General features: G+C 32.6%; 3 protein-coding genes across 5 annotated transcripts; 1 reads left to right on the top strand and 2 right to left on the bottom strand.

The window, feature by feature from the left end:
- Positions 1-525: 525 nt before the first annotated feature.
- Positions 526-2,560, top strand: LOC108318829 (glycine cleavage system H protein 2, mitochondrial). The gene is made up of 3 exons (XM_017556342.2): positions 526-1,036; positions 1,822-2,081; positions 2,267-2,560. The coding sequence occupies exons 1-3, from the start codon at positions 958-960 to the stop codon at positions 2,390-2,392; spliced, it is 465 nt and encodes a 154-aa protein (XP_017411831.1). The 5' UTR covers positions 526-957; the 3' UTR covers positions 2,393-2,560.
- Positions 2,561-5,114: 2,554 nt separating this feature from the next.
- Positions 5,115-7,126, bottom strand: LOC128195005 (S-adenosylmethionine synthase-like). The gene is made up of 2 exons (XM_052871771.1): positions 6,995-7,126; positions 5,115-6,494 (listed from the first exon to the last, which is right to left on the bottom strand). The coding sequence occupies exon 2, from the start codon at positions 6,476-6,478 to the stop codon at positions 5,300-5,302; it is 1,179 nt and encodes a 392-aa protein (XP_052727731.1). The 5' UTR covers positions 6,479-6,494; positions 6,995-7,126; the 3' UTR covers positions 5,115-5,299.
- Positions 7,127-11,441: 4,315 nt separating this feature from the next.
- On the bottom strand, positions 11,442-13,656 carry LOC108329947 (S-adenosylmethionine synthase). Of its 3 annotated transcripts, none has more exons than XM_052871769.1 (2): positions 13,566-13,656; positions 11,442-12,938 (listed from the first exon to the last, which is right to left on the bottom strand). In XM_052871769.1, exon 2 carries the CDS (start codon positions 12,920-12,922, stop codon positions 11,744-11,746), a length of 1,179 nt encoding a protein of 392 aa, XP_052727729.1. In that variant the 5' UTR covers positions 12,923-12,938; positions 13,566-13,656; the 3' UTR covers positions 11,442-11,743. The 3 variants fall into 3 exon arrangements, with proteins under 3 accessions (XP_052727729.1, XP_017419842.2, XP_052727730.1); XM_017564353.2 differs by having other exon boundaries at positions 11,442-12,964; positions 13,566-13,601; XM_052871770.1 differs by lacking the exon at positions 13,566-13,656 and adding an exon at positions 13,302-13,492.
- Positions 13,657-18,219: the final 4,563 nt, after the last annotated feature.

The following is an 18,219-nucleotide window of genomic DNA, read 5'->3' as shown; positions in this document are numbered from 1 at the left end:
CTTTTGTTTCTAAATACTTCTACCAATGAAATTTGAATTGGAAAATCTCAATCGTTTGGAATCTTGCACAAACAAAGACAGTCAGAACTGCTTTCTGGGATGGGTTTTGTTTGCCTAACCACCGTCACCGCCACCGTCGACCACCACCCTTATTAGCTGGTAAGACAGGATTTATTTTCTTCCCGTTTTCTCTGTAGATCATGAACATGATACTGACAACGCGATTATTGTTCTTGGGTTTCGTATTTTTCTCTTTAAATTCCAAATTCTTAATTTAATTGAAAAGAAATATTTTTGTTGCGGAAGAACACTGTTAAAACTTACTGCTGGGTTTCTTTGTAAGAGTTTAAAGTGTGAATTGTTACTCATGATTTGGGTGGCTGAATTGTTTTCTGTTCTTTTCCTCGTTCAAGAACACCTTAAACCACCACGGACCACCTTGAACAGTCTCAGGAGAGATTGGTAGCGACGACAGGTTTATTTTTCTTTTACTTTTTATGTTTTCTCTCCATTTCGCATCCCTTTCAAATCACTGCTTCCTATAAAAGTATTATATATACATAATATGTATCCATCAAGAATCAGAAATCAAAACCAACCAACCCAAGAAAACAAAAAATGTATTCAATGGAGAAGCTTTGTTCTCATGAACCATTCTGACCCCAATGGGCATGAACAACGAGGTTCTCGATTAGGTGGTTTTTAGCGGTTCAATGGTGGGTGTTGGTGTACAGAAAAGCAGAGGACAGAATTAAACATTTAAAAATGGAGGGATTAAAAAGTAAATTAGTCAAAAATATTTTTATTAATTAATTGGGATATTTTCTTGGGAATAATAAAAATCAAAACTTTCACCAACCCCTGAATATATAAAGGAAGAAGTGGGTGGTTTGGAGTGATGAGAGGAAAAAAAGAATTGAAGTGACAGATATACTCACAAAGAGGAAGAGAAGAGAGATGGCTTGCAGACAATTGTGGGCTTCAAGAGCGGCCTCTTCCCTGAGGATCTCTGTGTCTCACAGAGCCTTTTCTAATGGTCATCTCTCCTTCTCCTTCTTCTTCCATCTCTCGTCTCATCTCATCTGATTTTCATTTCTTCTATTTCATTGATCACCTACAGTTTTGTTCTCCTCATGTCTTTTGTTATGCCCTGGATCTTCTCATACTTGTTTTTCCTTCAATCTCTCATTTTAAATTTGGTCTCTCTTAATTTCTGGATTGGCAATTAACATTTCTTGACATGTTTTTTGTTGTATGATATATGGATATGTTTTTTTGTTGTATAATATATGGCATAATGCTAACATTTAGCGTGGATTCATTCATGAATAGATATCTCTTAATGTGTTGGTTCCGTTGGCATTGCTTTTTTTCCATTTTTTCCTTTGTATTATCTATATATTTTAATGGCAAGCAGCTTTCTAAGCGGTGGTGGGAAGGGAAGTGCTCCACCCACCTACCAACAAATTACAATATCCAATTTTTTATGATTAGTTTTTGACCTTTTTGTCACTGCTTCACATTCTTAATGGCAGTATTATCTGTCACCTACTGATTATGTTGCATTCTAAACCGAGTGGGCCTTACTGGCCCAAATATTTACAATAATCAAACTGGAGAGTGGGGGAACTGGTAATGATAGTGTATGTTGTAGAAGTGGGAAAATGTTTTTATTTCATAGCACTAAATGTATAATGGAAACTAGGATAAAATTGAATATATATCATGTTTGTATACGATTTAAGAGATTTAGTTTGCTAACTTTTAGTTATCTGTCTAACTTAACTGCCCTTTTTGGATTCTTCCATGTTATACTTGCAGTTGTTAAAGATCTGAAGTATGCCGATTCCCACGAATGGGTAAAAGTTGATGGGAATTCTGCAACCGTTGGCATCACTGATCATGCCCAAGATCATTTGGGTGATGTTGTGTATGTTGAATTGCCTGAAGTGGGAGCAACCGTCACACAAGGAGATAGTTTTGGTGCAGTTGAAAGTGTGAAGGCAACTAGTGATGTTAACTCTCCTGTTTCTGGAAAAGTGATTGAAGTGAATGAAGAGCTTAGTAGCTCTCCTGCTTTGGTGAGTTTATTGACAAGATGTGTGTGCTGAGTTTATGTGCATTAACTACTTTTTCTTCCTGCTGTACTTTTTAGTTTTCACATGCTACATCTTGGATCAACATGCCTTTGTAATGCAGAAGTATTGCATTGAATTATTTTTTTCTCAACACCCAGTGTTTTCATGTCCTACGTTTCTTCTTGCAGGTCAACTCAAGCCCTTATAAAGATGGATGGATAATTAAAGTTGAACTGAATGACAGTGGTGAACTAAACAACTTGATGGATTCAGAAAGGTACTCCAAATTCTGTGAAGAAGAAGATGCACATTGAGATATTTCAGTACATCATGTTTTAGTTGGGAAAGCTAAGACTGGATTGTTCTGTTTTCTACATGTGACACGTCTTGACTGCTCTATTTTTATTTTTCATGAGCTTGTGATTCAATGGGATGATTTATCACTCTTTGCAATGGAAATATGAATTTGATAACGTGGTAAATTGATTGCTAGTTTTCTTTATAAAGTTATGCCAATTTTGTTAGATGATTATGATAGTCGAAGAAATAAGATGGGATTGAGATTTCAAGGTCCATATTCTTTACACATGATAGACACCATTTTTCAAATATTGCATGAAGAAAACTAACCTTATTGGTAGTTCAAAGTACATCCCAATTCACCTATTTCTTCCATGATTATGTAGGTGTCTCGTTCCTTAATATTTGAGAAATAATTTAATTGAAAGAAACTATGGCTATTTTACAAGAATGTAAGGTTGAATCTGAAAAATAAATTATAGATTTACTAATGATGCAGTTTAACTGATGACCTATTAAAAGTGGGTGCAACATCATTGTAGAGTCATCCAAAAAATTAGGGACAAAAACTTCAATGTGGTTGGTTACAAACTGGCAATACTTTGCTCTTAAGTCATAAAGGAGCTTTGTCTCGTGCTTGTCATGCATGATACTTGTGATTCATGGTTTCAAATTCATGTGATTCTATGGAAAAGGCTCGACTATCAATAGTAAGCAAAGTAACTGACTGGTACTTATCAAGACGCTTCAAAATTATAGCTAAGGTTTAAGTTAGCAATATAAAATTTGATTCTTTATTAAGGATTGTAAAAATATTTAGGATTGGAATTCATTCCTTAATTTTACACAAGAGTATAACCCATTCCCTTTAAAAATATCATTTTCCCTCACTATTGTTGATATCATCTTGGTCCTCTTGCATTTTGCTTGGACGAAATAACCCCATTTGTGACGATGACCGAGATCACCTCGGATGTGTCATTCAAGGCATTCAATGTGAAGTAATCAGAACATGAACAGGAACGAGTTAAGAAAACAATCCGAACTTATGTCGGTAACCATAAACGATAAACAAACTATTTATGTAAAATCCTACCCTTAAAACAGGTTGAAGAAATTAATTACTCATTACAAAAAGTAAAACCATGTTAATCTAGGTCCATACGGTAGGGTTAAATAGGTTGACATTTTTTAATGTAAACACCTTCAATCCAGAAAGAGACGACATCAAATATGCATAACTAAGACAATTATTTAAAATCTTAGGAAATCCAATAACAATAGATTGTAATACCATTTAAAAAAAATCGAATTTGATCTCATAAAACTAATTTAATTTTAATATTATAATTTACTTCTATTTTAGTTAAGTTTATGTATGAAGAAAAAGAAAATATAATAAAAATAAAATACAGAATACTAGAGTTGTAATTGTCCCTTTTGCAAAATTAGGCAACATGCTTATCTAAGAGATGTAAATTTTGTATGTCTTAAACAGAAACCATAAAGTATCCTACCACGAAGTACTTAATTTTTATAGGGCCATTGACTATAGCTGTTTCTACTCAAACATTCATAGTACCTATGCAATACCAAACGTGCGTACTGTTCAAACTCTTTTTCTCAACAATAGCAATGATGACAAGTAACGAAAACCAACCACAACAATTATGTAACAAGTGTCACCAGCTTTGCTTATGAATGAAGTGACAAAATACTTTTTTTTAATTGAATATTCGGAACCTCTTCTATATCTATCCAATGACACAAAAGCAATAATTGCTAAACAATCTGCCACTTTATTACAATAACGTTTAACATGAGATAAAAAGAAAAGCAAACATTCATTTACACCAAATCGTGCAGTCATATAAAAATACCACCAAAGTGCGTGTTTATTGGTTTCTCAGCTCACCAACTCTGATAAAGTATAAGGCCATCTGTTTTGGGGCAAAATTGATGGAGATAAATAAAGATGCACAGCTACTTGCAATAATATTCCCATTTTCATCTCTAAGTACTCTCATAAACCAGATCCTCTGTTCTTCTTCTTGAGATACGCATCAAAATGATCCTTGAATAAAGTTAATGCCCGTTTGGTTGTTGAAATGTTCACATTTTGGTGGCGCCTTCACCTTCCAAACGAGCTTTCAAAAATCGCCTTGTATTAGATTTGATGAAACTTGGCATTTACAATTTTCATAAACCAAAGTGTCTAGCCTAAAACGAATAGTCACCGTCGGATGTACACTCCATGTAATCTGTTCACCGAGAGCTGTTGAGAAATTATCAGATGGCCATAAAAGATTGCTTACATGACGCGATTGTTTCACGTAAATGCTGAGTGCACAATTAAATCTGCAACTACAACGGATAAAAGTACTGATTCAGTGTGTGTGATGTCAAAAACGAAAACAACTCAGTGAAGATCTCAGATTTATGTTTAATTTGATCCGATACAATCCAGACATGCCATTACTATAGATCATAATCTATCCACTATTTAACGATTAACTAGGAAAACTATATCTCACATACTAGTATTACTAAACACTTCTGCACTTACGTTTAAATATATAACGCATCACACTTTCTAACCATTTAACTTCTGTCCAACTTTGCAGCTCCACCACTTTTATGAAACTCCGAGAACAAGTATTCAAAAACACGGTTCATCTGAGAGAAACATTTAACCTTACATTAACTTGATCACTCTCTTTAAAAGAAATACTTTGGTTGGGCATACAAACACAGCACATTTTATAATTTCATCGTGTGAAAAAATACAAAATAAGAGAATCAAGATATGAGGGGGAGAGAAACACACACGGGCAAGAGAAAAAAGAGTTACAAATATTAGTTATCACAACACAAGGGCAACGCTCAAAACACTCCCAGCACAGAGCAGCGGAATGAATCGCTTAGGCCTTTTCCCACTTGAGGGGCTTGACCACTTCCCATGTGAAGTCAGAGTCCTCTCTGCCAAAGTGTCCATATGCAGCAGTCTTCAAGAACCGGCTATTCCCACCCCTCTTCAGATCAAGGTTGATGGAAATCATACCAGGCCTGAAGTCAAAGTTCTCCTTCACAATCTTCAGGATCTCCTTGTCAGGGATCTTCCCAGTTCCGTAGGTATCAACGAAAACAGACAAAGGCTCAGGCACACCAATTGCATAAGACACTTGCACGATGCATCTTCTCGCAAGTCCACTCGCCACAATGCTCTTAGCAGCCTGCCTCACAATGTAAGCACCACTCCTATCAACCTTCGTGGGGTCCTTCCCAGAGAAGGCACCACCGCCATGAGCACCCCATCCTCCGTAGGTATCAATGATGATCTTCCTCCCGGTCAGACCGGCGTCACCGTGAGGACCACCAATCACAAAACGGCCAGAGGGGTTCAAGTGGAAAATGGTCTTCTCATCAAGGTACTTCTCGGGAATCACGGGCTTGATCACGTGCTCTTTCAGATCAGCAGCAATTTCATCATTCGTGACAGTCTCGTCATGTTGTGTGGAGATGAGCACGGTGTGGACACGAACTGGAACCATGGCACCCTTGTCATTGTAATACTCAACAGTCACTTGGGTCTTGCCATCAGGTCTGAGCCAAGGGCAGGTACCGTTCTTCCGAACCTCAGTGAGACGAGCCCCGAGTTTGGTTGCAAGGACGTGGCTCAGGGGCATCAATTCAGGGGTCTCGTCGGTGGCATAGCCGAACATGTGACCCTGGTCGCCGGCACCGATTTCTTCAGGTCTTTTGGTGAGGTGGCCATGCACGCCCTGGGCAATATCAGGACTCTGTTGCTCAATGTTCACAAGGACCTTGCAGTTGTCGGCATCAAGTCCCACATCGTCTGAGATGAAGCCAATGTTCCTGCAGGTGTCACGCACGATCTTTTCGTAGTCAACGTTGGCCTTGGTGGTGATTTCTCCGAAGACCATGACCAAGTTGGTTTTGGTGCATGTCTCACAAGCAACCTTGCTCTCCGGATCTTGCTCAAGGCAGGCGTCAAGGACAGCATCGGAGATTTGGTCGCAGAGCTTGTCTGGGTGTCCCTCGTTCACGGACTCGGAGGTAAACAGAAATGTCTCTGCCATCTTTAAATTTTTTAAACTGCACAACAACCCTACAATTAGAACCCGAGAGAGTAGACAAAAAAAAAAAAGAACGATAGATCTTCTCTAAATTTTTCTAATTTATACATTTTGATATTTTTCCATGCTATAAGAGAAAGTTGGCGCAAACATAATGTCTCGTACACAATTAGCCAACAGTAATAGATGCGAGAAACAACAGATACACACCCCCACAAGAATATGCAACTCCAAAATCCCCCCTTCCCCCAAAGGTGAATATTTTTTACAAGCCATTCAAAATAAAAGCCACTAGCATACAATTTCGGATAGATCTGAAAGACTAACTGGTATTCTGCAGAAAGTAAAGAAACAGGGTACAGTGCACATTTAAAGCAGTTTGCGGAAACAGAGATCGACCCAGTAAAAGAAAAGCCAAAGCAAACAGACCCAGAAGGGCAAGATCCCAAATTGATGAAGGGTACTATGTGCAAGAATGCAGACGATAGAGATGGTTGGAACAGAGCAAAAGAAGAGTACCTTGAAAGATAGAAGAGCAGACACGGAGAGAGAAAGAGAGAGACAGATCGTAACGATAGGGTGGTTAAGTGGGGCTGGTCTCAACTTTGAAGTCAAGCGCTGCGAGTTGAAATGAGGGCATTGAGTTGGCATTTATAGGGCAGAGGGGTGGGTGGCGTAACTTGAATGACGAAAAAGCCCCTAAGGAACATGATTACATTACGGGTTAGATTCATCCATTTGCATGTGAATGTCGTGGCATTTGAATAGACGGCTGAGATGGGAAGTGAGAGTGAATCTGAGCCGTTGAATGTGTTGAAAAAATGAGAGAGGAAGGTAAAATGGGTTATGCGTGTTGCTTACCAACTACAACCTTTGAGGTTGGGCAAGTGAGATATTGACATGTTTGGAGAGTTGAGTGGCACCTGTTCTTGGGCACCTTTTTCTTTGTCTGTCTGGTTTTGACTCTGAATTCAGTGCTTGCTTTGCTACTCTTAAGAATGTAGTTGTTGTATTAAAAAATGTTAATTGCATATGTTAAATGATAAATGACGAATGCTTTTATCAGCAAGAGTAATGGAGTGTGGTTGGTAAGGAAAAGATGCATGTCTTGTGAGTGTGACTGAGAGAAGTCTCTTGCTCAAGAAACTTTTCTAGTTGTTGACACATAATTTTTAGGTTTAATTGCTTCCTTTGTCCCCAGTTTGGTTGAATTGTGTCAAATTCATCCTCATTTTTAAAAAAATTTCATTGTCGTCCTCACGTGGTATAAAAGTGTCAATTGAATCCAAACATAGAAAAAATTTGTGTCAAAGTAGTCATTTTTCCTATATATCTGTGTCTTCCTTTCATATGTCACTTCTCTGGAGCTATGAAAAGCCTTAAATTGGATAAGGTAAAATGAATATCTATACTTGATTGTATGAAAGGAAGACACAGAGATATAGGAAAAATGACTACTTTGACACAAATTTTTTCTATGTTTGGATTCAATTGACACTTTTACACCACGTGAGGACGACAATGAAACTTTTACACCACGTGAGGACGACAATGAAACTTTTTTAAAAATGAGGATGAATTTGACACAATTCAACCAAACTGGGGACAAAGGAAGCAATTAAACCTAATTTTTATAATAAATGGCACAGGTTTTTCATTGCAGCATGCTAAACAAATTCATAAAAATATATTTGGTACAAATCTGAGAATGGATGAAAAATACAGGGAAATTTATAAGTATTTTGTTGGAGAGAAAAATAAAAATAGAGAAATACAGTGGGTAAATTACTATTTCCTCAAAATAAAAGAAAAACTACTCATGTAATTTCATTTGGACTTTAATTCTCAAACCATACTTATTTAATGTTTACTTTGATAATTCAGTGTTCAAAAGGTCGAATTTTCAACCTGAAATAGTTTCTCGTCTCACGTCATCAAAATTTAATAGAATTCAATTCTTGGAAAGTTTAATTTTGACTTTATTTTTTAAAATAAAAAGAGATAAGAGAATCGTATGGTATTAAAATTTCTAAAGATTGGATTCTTGATATTTTAAAAGTAAATGAATTTAATTGAGTAAATAATGTTTGAAATAATTTATTCAGGTTTTTTTAAAAAAATAATCTGAAAAAAAAGTGTAAATTATTTTATCCATACTTCTCTCCTTCGGGCTATACTAACTTTATCCATTATACTCTCAACTTATGGTAGCAGATGTGTGAGAATTGACAAATATGACTGTGTTGGGTTAAAAAGAGAAGGGAAAAAAATAACTTTTTAAAATATAGAAATCGAGATTAGGCCTAGTATTCACTGTGAAGAATTATTTCCTACTTATTATATTTTAATATTCTTTATAGGCATCATGAAATTAGGGATTTTTTAAATAATTTATCGCTTTTTTATTATACATTTTTACTTCGTCCATTTTTTTTTCTATTTTTTCATTTTTCTTCAACAAAAATATTTAAATTTTTAATTTATTCTTTGTGTGTTTTCACTATCTTAATTCCTTGTAACATATTTTGTTTTTTTTTAACAAAGATAAAGGAAAATATTTTGGTAATTCATCAAGTAGTAAAAATTATAATCTATTTAATTTGGATAACATATCCGTGATATTTTATGCATATGTTTATTTATGAAGTATTTAATTTATAAAATAATACTTTTATAATAATAATAATTTATAAATTTTTATTTTCACAATATTTAATGAACGTGATTTTAATTTAGAGTTATATAATAACAATAATGTATTTATTATATATATTTTTTAAATTATATATTTTCAATATATATTGTATCATATTATTTTTAAAATAAATATATTGGTGTATCATGTTTGTGTTGTATCTGTACCTTATAGATTATAATAAATTGTCTGTGAATAACTGTTTGCAGTTGAGTTTATTATAGTTTTTCAATAAATAATCCCTCAAACTAAACATTAAAAAAAAAACAAATAGAATTCAACTACTTGTAGTTCTAGTTTCACATAAAAATTAAAATATTGTTTACATAATTTTTTAAAATATTTTGTCATAAAAATAAGAAATAAAGAAATATGCTATAAATGTTTTATAATTGACTTCTTTAGAACGCATCGAATGTGAAAATTCATGTGATTCCCAAACAAAAATAATTTGATTTTTTTATCAGTAAATAAATTATATTATCTTAACAGGATGACAATAAAAGTTATGGAGATCCTATTTTGACACTATATATAGTAGAAAATGAATTATTTATTTGCTTATATTTTGAAAGTAAAAAAACCAGTGGTTAATAATTGTATCAATGCCTAATTTATAGTGTTAAAATTAAAATCATTTAATTTTAATTTTAATTGCACCTTACATTATTTAATTATTTTTGGCTTGATATTCATTTAACCTTAAACACACCAAGTTGTAAAAAGTCAACTTGTTCAAAATATAGGACCAGACAAAAAGATAAATAATGACTTTGAATTCACCTTGTAAACACCTTTATTTAGATTTCATTCACTATCCTTCACCACAACCAGAGAAATAAGTCAATTACTTGGTAAACATTAATATGTCAACTCAGTCCAACATAAACTATAAAAATAAGATATTTATTCCCATACTTAAAAAATTATATCACATTCTTATGTGTTTAGCAAGGATTCTATAATGTAATGAAATGCAGTGTAATAAAATTGTATTGCAATACTCCAAATTACAATCTTAAAAACATTGGGTTATACAAAGTTAACGTGTCAGATGGGTTCAAAAGTTGATGAACCTAAACTATTTATGTATGAAATTCATAATTACCTCAACATAAATTGAAGCGTAGGATATAACTATATTTAATTATCTCTATTTACCTTTTTTTTCTTTTCTAAATCCAACTTTTGGGAGCAAATATTTGTTTTGTTTTCATTTTTAATAATTTACAGTTTTAAACCTTTTCAAAAAATCATTTATTCTTTTAATTTGACATGTTTTTAAAAATTTTTAATAGACGACTTAGTATCTCAGTGTCAACCAGAGTTGAATTGGATCATATCACAAAATTAGCAAACCAATCTCATCCAAATATGTTAATATATAAACGAGTTCAGTCTTTTTTTTTCTTGGCCGAATAGCTCACTCATTATTTTTAGGCGTGAACCGACCTTATTTAAAGTATTTTTCCAACTTAAAATGCACAGAGAAGCCAAAATATACATAGAAAAGCAAAATTTGTCCCTGAATATACGACAGGTTATAATTATAGTCAATATAAATATAAAAAATATATATTATGGTAGTTGTAATGATACAAAAACCTAAAGGATACAAAAAGTAGATGTGGAATAGTCCAAGTGATCAATCTTATAAAAAAAAAAAAGAATAATAACAGAGAGATGCGAATAATACCAGTTTAGTAGTTGTCCTTATTTGCAGCTTCCAACAGGCAACATAGAAATGTAGTACTATAGTGTAACTTTGATCAACACCAAAAGCTATCATGAATCTCTAGCTTTTACCATCTTTTAAATTAAAATTCGCTTTAGAGATCTTCAATTTAATTGGTAGATGTAGTGAAAAATGGAACTACAAACCATCATACCACATCAGCATGTACTACAACTTTATAAATGGGGCAGAGCACCACGATCCTTCACCACTAATTTTTAAGCTTTACAAATTTTAGAGACAAAATCGAATTACTCCCTGAAAATTTGATAAAATCAATTTGTCCCTGTCAGCAACAAGGTCTCTGTTCGGTTAATAGCCATCAAAGGAATCATGTCCCTGTAGGTGTTATATCTGAAGGTTCATATTATCATGCTTCTGCCAGATATACAGATTTTTCAAACTTATTTCTTAACACCAACATTAGTTTTTGCCTACAGTCTCTCCTATGCAAATTTGCAACTCGAATATTTTAGAATTAGGAAAGCCATGCATTTGAATCCACTCACTCAGAGAGAAGCAATACAATCCATAAATTCACTCACTCGAATGCTCTTTTCAATGTTAGCATATGAAGAGATACAATGGCTAGGGGCACAAAAGAGGTACAAATGAAGAAACCTGATACTAGAAAAAAAATACAAATGAAGACAAAAATACAAATGAACGTTCCTTAACTGATAATGTAAAGAAAAAAATACAAATGAAGACATAGAAGAAACAAAAGGAGGGAAAGAGAAACACAGAACAGTAGACACGAATAGCTTACGAATACTAGAAACTACAAGGGCAACCCTGAAAAACACCCAGCACAAAGCAGTGCAGTGGAATGAATTGCTTAGGCCTTTTCCCACTTGAGAGGCTTAACCACTTCCCATGTGAAATCAGCGTCCTCTCTGCCAAAGTGTCCATATGCAGCAGTCTTCAAGAACCGGCTATTCCCACCCCTCTTCAGATCAAGGTTGATGGAAATCATACCAGGCCTGAAGTCAAAGTTCTCCTTCACAATCTCCAGGATCTCCTTGTCAGGGATCTTCCCAGTTCCGTAGGTATCAACGAAAACAGACAAAGGCTCAGGCACACCAATTGCATAAGACACTTGCACGATGCATCTTCTCGCAAGTCCACTCGCCACAATGCTCTTAGCAGCCTGCCTCACAATGTAAGCACCACTCCTATCAACCTTCGTGGGGTCCTTCCCAGAGAAGGCACCACCGCCATGAGCACCCCATCCTCCGTAGGTATCAATGATGATCTTCCTCCCGGTCAGACCGGCGTCACCGTGAGGACCACCAATCACAAAACGGCCAGAGGGGTTCAAGTGGAAAATGGTCTTCTCATCAAGGTACTTCTCGGGAATCACGGGCTTGATCACGTGCTCTTTCAGATCAGCAGCAATTTCATCGTTGGTGACAGTCTCATCATGTTGTGTAGAGATGAGCACGGTGTGGACACGAACTGGAACCATGGCACCCTTGTCATTGTAATACTCAACAGTCACTTGGGTCTTGCCATCAGGTCTGAGCCAAGGGCAGGTACCGTTCTTCCGAACCTCAGTGAGACGAGCCCCTAGTTTGGTTGCGAGGACGTGGCTCAAGGGCATCAATTCAGGGGTCTCGTCGGTGGCATAGCCGAACATGTGACCCTGGTCGCCGGCACCGATTTCTTCAGGTCTTTTGGTGAGGTGGCCATGCACGCCCTGGGCAATATCAGGACTCTGCTGCTCAATGTTCACAAGGACCTTGCAGTTGTCGGCATCAAGTCCCACATCGTCTGAGATGAAGCCGATGTTCCTGCAGGTGTCACGCACGATCTTCTCGTAGTCAACGTTGGCCTTGGTGGTGATTTCTCCGAAGACCATGACCAAGTTGGTTTTGGTGCATGTCTCACAAGCAACCTTGCTCTCTGGATCTTGCTCAAGGCAGGCGTCAAGAACAGCATCGGAGATTTGGTCGCAGAGCTTGTCTGGGTGTCCCTCGTTCACGGACTCGGAGGTAAACAGAAATGTCTCTGCCATCTTTGAACTTTCTAAACTGCACGACAACCCTACAATCAGAACCTAAATGCAAATCCACAAAAGGGAACATAACAGTAGCATAATATTCAGCAAGGGAAAAGCTTTTGAGACAAAAATACTGTTCTGTAACCATACAAACAAGCAATTAACCAAAGGGAAGTGGATCTAGTAGAAGCACACGACAAACCAAATCTCACTATATTAGTAGCAGATAGTGTTGCAAGCAGAATTAAGTACTAATGTTTTAAATTAAACAAGTATAAAGAAAAAACATAATGCTTACAAGCATGTACAACTTCAAAATTAACAGAAACCTTCTAATCAGCAAACCATATCTAAGCAAGCACAACGTCAGAGTTTAATTAGAAACCGAAAATACCCCAGAAGTTAATATTTTTTCACAAGCTATCTCTAGAGAAAGGCCGTTTGTGTTCGATATGGAGTAGATCTGAAAGGGTAAAGCGTTTCTGCGGCAACTAAAGAACCATAACAGTATTAACAATAGCCAATCAAAACCCCTTCAGGGAAACAGAGATCGACCCAGTGGAGGAAAAAACAAAGCAAATCGACCCATAAGTGCAAGATCCCAAATCGAGAAAGCGTGAAGAAAGAGAAGTTTAGAAGAGACGAAAAGAAAAGTAACCTGAACGGTGTAGCAGAGAATGAGAGTATGAACGAGGGTGGGTGGAATGTAAGCACTAAGTTGACATTTATAGGAAAATTGGGTGGGTGGTGCAATTTAATGACGGAAATGCCCTGAGTAAGAGAAACATATTGCATATTGGCTCATCAATATATTCTTTTACACTATTTCTTAAATTTATTTTTTATTGTTTAAAATTTATTATAAATTATGAGAGAGTAATTAACTGAGATGTATAGTCTATATTTTTTCTTTCCATGTTTTTTAGTTCAATCATTAAAAATGTATTCAAACAATATGTTTTTAGTATTTTTTTCTCTCTCCATGTAGTAAAAGTGCCAAGGAATTGAGAGGAGATTTAATTTTCTTTGTTTTTATTTATATTTTATTGGTGTTATGTTTTTTCAATAAATCTTATTTTTTTCATAAACCGAGTATGTTAAATGAAATTTAAAGTTATATTTGCATTCCAAACAATATTTTTCTAAGAGTGAATCTCTTTTATATTCGTATACTTTCATTTAAGAGGAAACATTTCTAATTAGTATTTATTTTCTTATTATTCATCTTAACATTACACGCCTACCTAAAACTCTTTTCACAAAGATTTTTGGTTTCATTTTTTATAAAAATATTTCAAATTGGTTTCTCAAATTTTTTTATCTTAATTATGTTTTAGTTTTTTGAAAAACTGATATAATTTTGTTTTTTTTTATAATTGAACTAAATATATTAAAGATCAATTTAAGACCTTTTATTTTTCACTTTAATTTATTTTTTAGCATAAAAAATTTTCTTCGCATGTAAGTTTTAATTCATTTGTGTTTTTGTCAGTATCATTCTCTTATATTTAATTTAGTATTTATATTTATTATTTTAGTTAAATTCAGTCATAATTTTTGTTGTTAAAATAGAATAATTTTTTCTCTTTTCAAATTGAAAACATATTTATTTTTTGATATAAATGTTATATTTATGGATGATAAAAACACTCATATGAGTATGCGTAAATAAAATTTGTGGCAAATAATTGGTATTTGTCAGTCATAGCGAGTAATTTAATACTCCCTTATAAACGAATTGAGTGTGAATATCATAGTATCTGTGTCCGCATGTATCAATTATCCGCAAAAAATTAAAAAAAAATATTTATATTTTATTAAGTTAAATTTAATTAAAATTAAAATTAATTTATATTTCATTAGGTTAAATTTAATTAAAATTAAATTTTAATTTATATTATATTGTATATTTTGTTTTAGTTTTATTTTAAAAAATTATAAAATATATTTTTTAAATATTCGTGGATTTAAAAATACCTGCAGATATTTCTTAAATTGGTATCCGACAAATAATGGGACATGTAACTGGTGATTTTTTTGCGGTCAGGTTGCAAGTAAACATCATCTGTATCCAACCCAACTTGTTGTCATCCATAATTATAATGGTATTTTTTAAATTCATATTTTTATTAAATATTTTTAGAATTAGTTTTAAATAAACTATAACTATATTATTAAAATGTCACTATTATATTTATGTGTATTTTTGTTATTATAAATTTTAACATTTATATAAAAATTTAATTTAATCTTAATTTAAGAAAAACAAAATTGTTTCATTCTAAAAAGATGAAACTAAATTATATCAAAATAAAAAAAATGAAATTAAATATAAAACAATTATATATGACCCAGTCATTGTTACATCACAATACTAGTATCATGTGACATGACAATGACCTGAGGCATGAACAATTGTAAAAGAAATATATAATAATACAATAATTAAAAATTTATATAAAAAAAAACTCACAAAGTAACACATGACATATATTCATATATTTTACGTTGCTTGCTGGTATAAATCGATGGAAATCACCAAATTATATCACTTTTTCTAAAATGGAGATCTAAACAAAAAAGACATAGTTGAAATATTTTGATAAAAATTGAGACAAAAGATATATTCAAACTTTTCCAAAATTACCAAGATGTCATAATTCTTAATCAATCTGGTTATAATTAATTATATTTTCTTGATAATATTTAGTTAATATGTACGTGAAGGATGAAAGGTGTAATTAGATTTTTTAGTTAAAGATCATCTAGACTAATTATTTATAATTTCAAAGATTAAATTGATTATATTTTTTTAATCAACTACAATAAATCTTTTTTATCAAACCAAATGCTGCAAACTATTATTCCAACTTAAATGTCAGATATCGTTTCACACATAAAAAAGATTAGGATATCGTAGTACATAAAAATAATTTAATATTGTTGGATTATAAGATTATATTCATTTATTTTAAATTTAAAAAATAAAATATATTAAAATTTAAAACAATAACAGATTTTAATTTTACGTCTAAAAAATAAAGAAAGTATAAATATATTTAACCCTAATTTATAATTTTACAAACTATTTTGTTAGTTTTATAATTAATTCGTTTGTAAATTTAAAGCCTTTTAAGGAAATAAAAAAATGTAAAGTCAGACAAAAATATTTATTTGTAAAACGGAAAATACATAATTAATAAGAAAAGCGTTACAAATATAATTTCTCAACGTTTTTAATTAAATATAATGTTTTTATATCTTATATAAATTAGTCTATTAGTTATCGATTTTTCTTAATTTTTCTTTCGAAAAACCCAATCCTCTAAGAAGAGTTTGGCTGTTAAATTAAATTAATTATGATATACCATTTTACATAGTTTTGTTTTATTTTTTTTTATCTCAAAGACCAACTTCATTTTTTTTTTCTGGTATCAATAATAACTATATTGTCCAAAAAATCATGAAGCTAAAATTAAAGTGTTGTTGGTATGGCCATTATATAAGAAGTATGAAAAATTGTGGTTGCTGGTTTTTGTAAGACAAGGATGAGACATATTCATATATTCATTAACTCTATGCCGAAACCGAATCTTGGCATTGCATGTGAATTATTCTCTAACTTAACAGAGAGGTGAGACACTGCCATTTATATCATCATCAATTTTAAAGTTATGAGCATTTCATAAATTTGTATGTTTAAATTTTGAATACTAAAACACCCATTAATTATTATTTTTTTGTCTATTTAATTTTGAAATAGGAAAAAAAATCCAAGAATTATATTTAAAAACGAATACTCTCAAATATAAAAAAAAATGTTAAACATATGGGGTGTCGAATATCAACTAATTTTATCATATTTTATTATATTGTTTCTAAAGTTTCTTTCATTTATTTTTTTATAACTTTTTTCTTACTCTTGTATCAAATTTCAAGAAAAGTTAGATTAGGAAAGTACAAGTAATACAATTAAATGTCACTTTTTAACTTTCTTAATTAGCGTTAATTAACTAATTAATAGTATTATTATTTGCATATACTCGGTATAAGTATGTCCAAACACTGAGATTAGTTCTCACAAGAGAGGCAACAAAAAAGGTAGAATTTTTGTATGAAGTTAAGATAGATTTAATTACTCACACCTATATATATTGGATCTTTCGAGGAAGAGATTCTCAGTGGGTTACTCATCCGCTCTGGGGTAGCAATGAATTAATGAGTCTTTCACCTTTATATACTGCTCTATTTTCTCATTTTTATTCAATGTGGGACTTGGACTCACACTTGAATAACGCGCATACGCCTGTTTTGAGTTGGTACATTTTAGTAATGTGTACCGGGTTTTAGTAGACAAAAATATCCTTATATATAATGAATTCTAAGTTTTAAGGTTAAGGGTATTTTAATAATTTTCATTATCAAAACAAAAAAAAGAAATCCCCAAACCTTTACTCACCTCTCTCATTCCTCTCAACCATTTATCTTTCATCTCTCTCACTCAAACCTTTTCTCTGTCATCCCTATCGTGACTTAATTTAAAAGTTAAATTTAATAATAATAAGAAGGAAAAATATACAACACAGTCCTCCAATCAAAAATCAGCATCAACATCATCAATTATTTTGTTATTAAAGTGGAAAACAAAATAAACGAACCGAGCAAGAGCAACAAATTGCAGTGTCGGTGTCGTGGGTTGTTGTGTGTGGGTGAGGGAGAGTATAAAGATGAGAGAGAAACAAATTGGATAAGTGAGGAAGGTGAATTAGGGTTAGGTAAGTGTTTCTGATTTTTTCAATTGAGATTACAGTAGGGATGACAAATAAAAGATTGAAGTGAGAAATATGAGAAAGGGTTTTGGAGGTTTTTTTTAGTTTTAATAATGAAAATTATTAAAATACTCTCAACCTTAAAACTTAGAATCCATGATATATAAAGATATTTTTGTCTACTAAAAGATGTACGCGCATTAACAAACTCAATATATATATATATATATATATATATATATATATATATATATATATATATATATATATATATGACAGTATGCAAGCGTAATCATTTAAAACTTTTACGTAATACTGAGGAACATCAATACGGAATTGACAAACATTCTATAATCATCACTCCTCATTTTCCTTTTTTTTTCTAAATAAACTTTTTTCTGTTTTAACCTTTTTTTTAACAAATACTATATCTCTGATTTATGGATTTGTAAAGGAAAAAATGTTATTATTTGAGAACATTTTGAAGAAGTATGGTACTTACTAAAGCTTGTGTAGACATTTATGTTGTGTTTTCATTACGTA

Source organism: Vigna angularis, chromosome 1 (assembly GCF_016808095.1).
Source record: "Vigna angularis cultivar LongXiaoDou No.4 chromosome 1, ASM1680809v1, whole genome shotgun sequence".
NCBI lineage: Eukaryota > Viridiplantae > Streptophyta > Magnoliopsida > Fabales > Fabaceae > Vigna > Vigna angularis.
Note: the sequence above shows the minus strand (reverse complement) of the source record. Positions and strands in the feature narration are given on the sequence as shown.

Excerpts from the sequence above, each read along its gene's own strand:
- LOC108318829 (XM_017556342.2), top strand. The coding sequence starts at position 958 with ATGGCTTGCAGACAATTGTGGGCTTCAAGAGCGGCCTCTTCCCTGAGG. Across the intron at positions 1,037-1,821 it reads TCACAGAGCCTTTTCTAATG|TTGTTAAAGATCTGAAGTAT; the intron begins GTCATCTCTCCT and ends TTATACTTGCAG. Across the intron at positions 2,082-2,266 it reads TTAGTAGCTCTCCTGCTTTG|GTCAACTCAAGCCCTTATAA; the intron begins GTGAGTTTATTG and ends TTCTTCTTGCAG.
- LOC108329947 (XM_052871769.1), bottom strand. The coding sequence starts at position 12,922 with ATGGCAGAGACATTTCTGTTTACCTCCGAGTCCGTGAACGAGGGACAC.
- LOC128195005 (XM_052871771.1), bottom strand. The coding sequence starts at position 6,478 with ATGGCAGAGACATTTCTGTTTACCTCCGAGTCCGTGAACGAGGGACAC.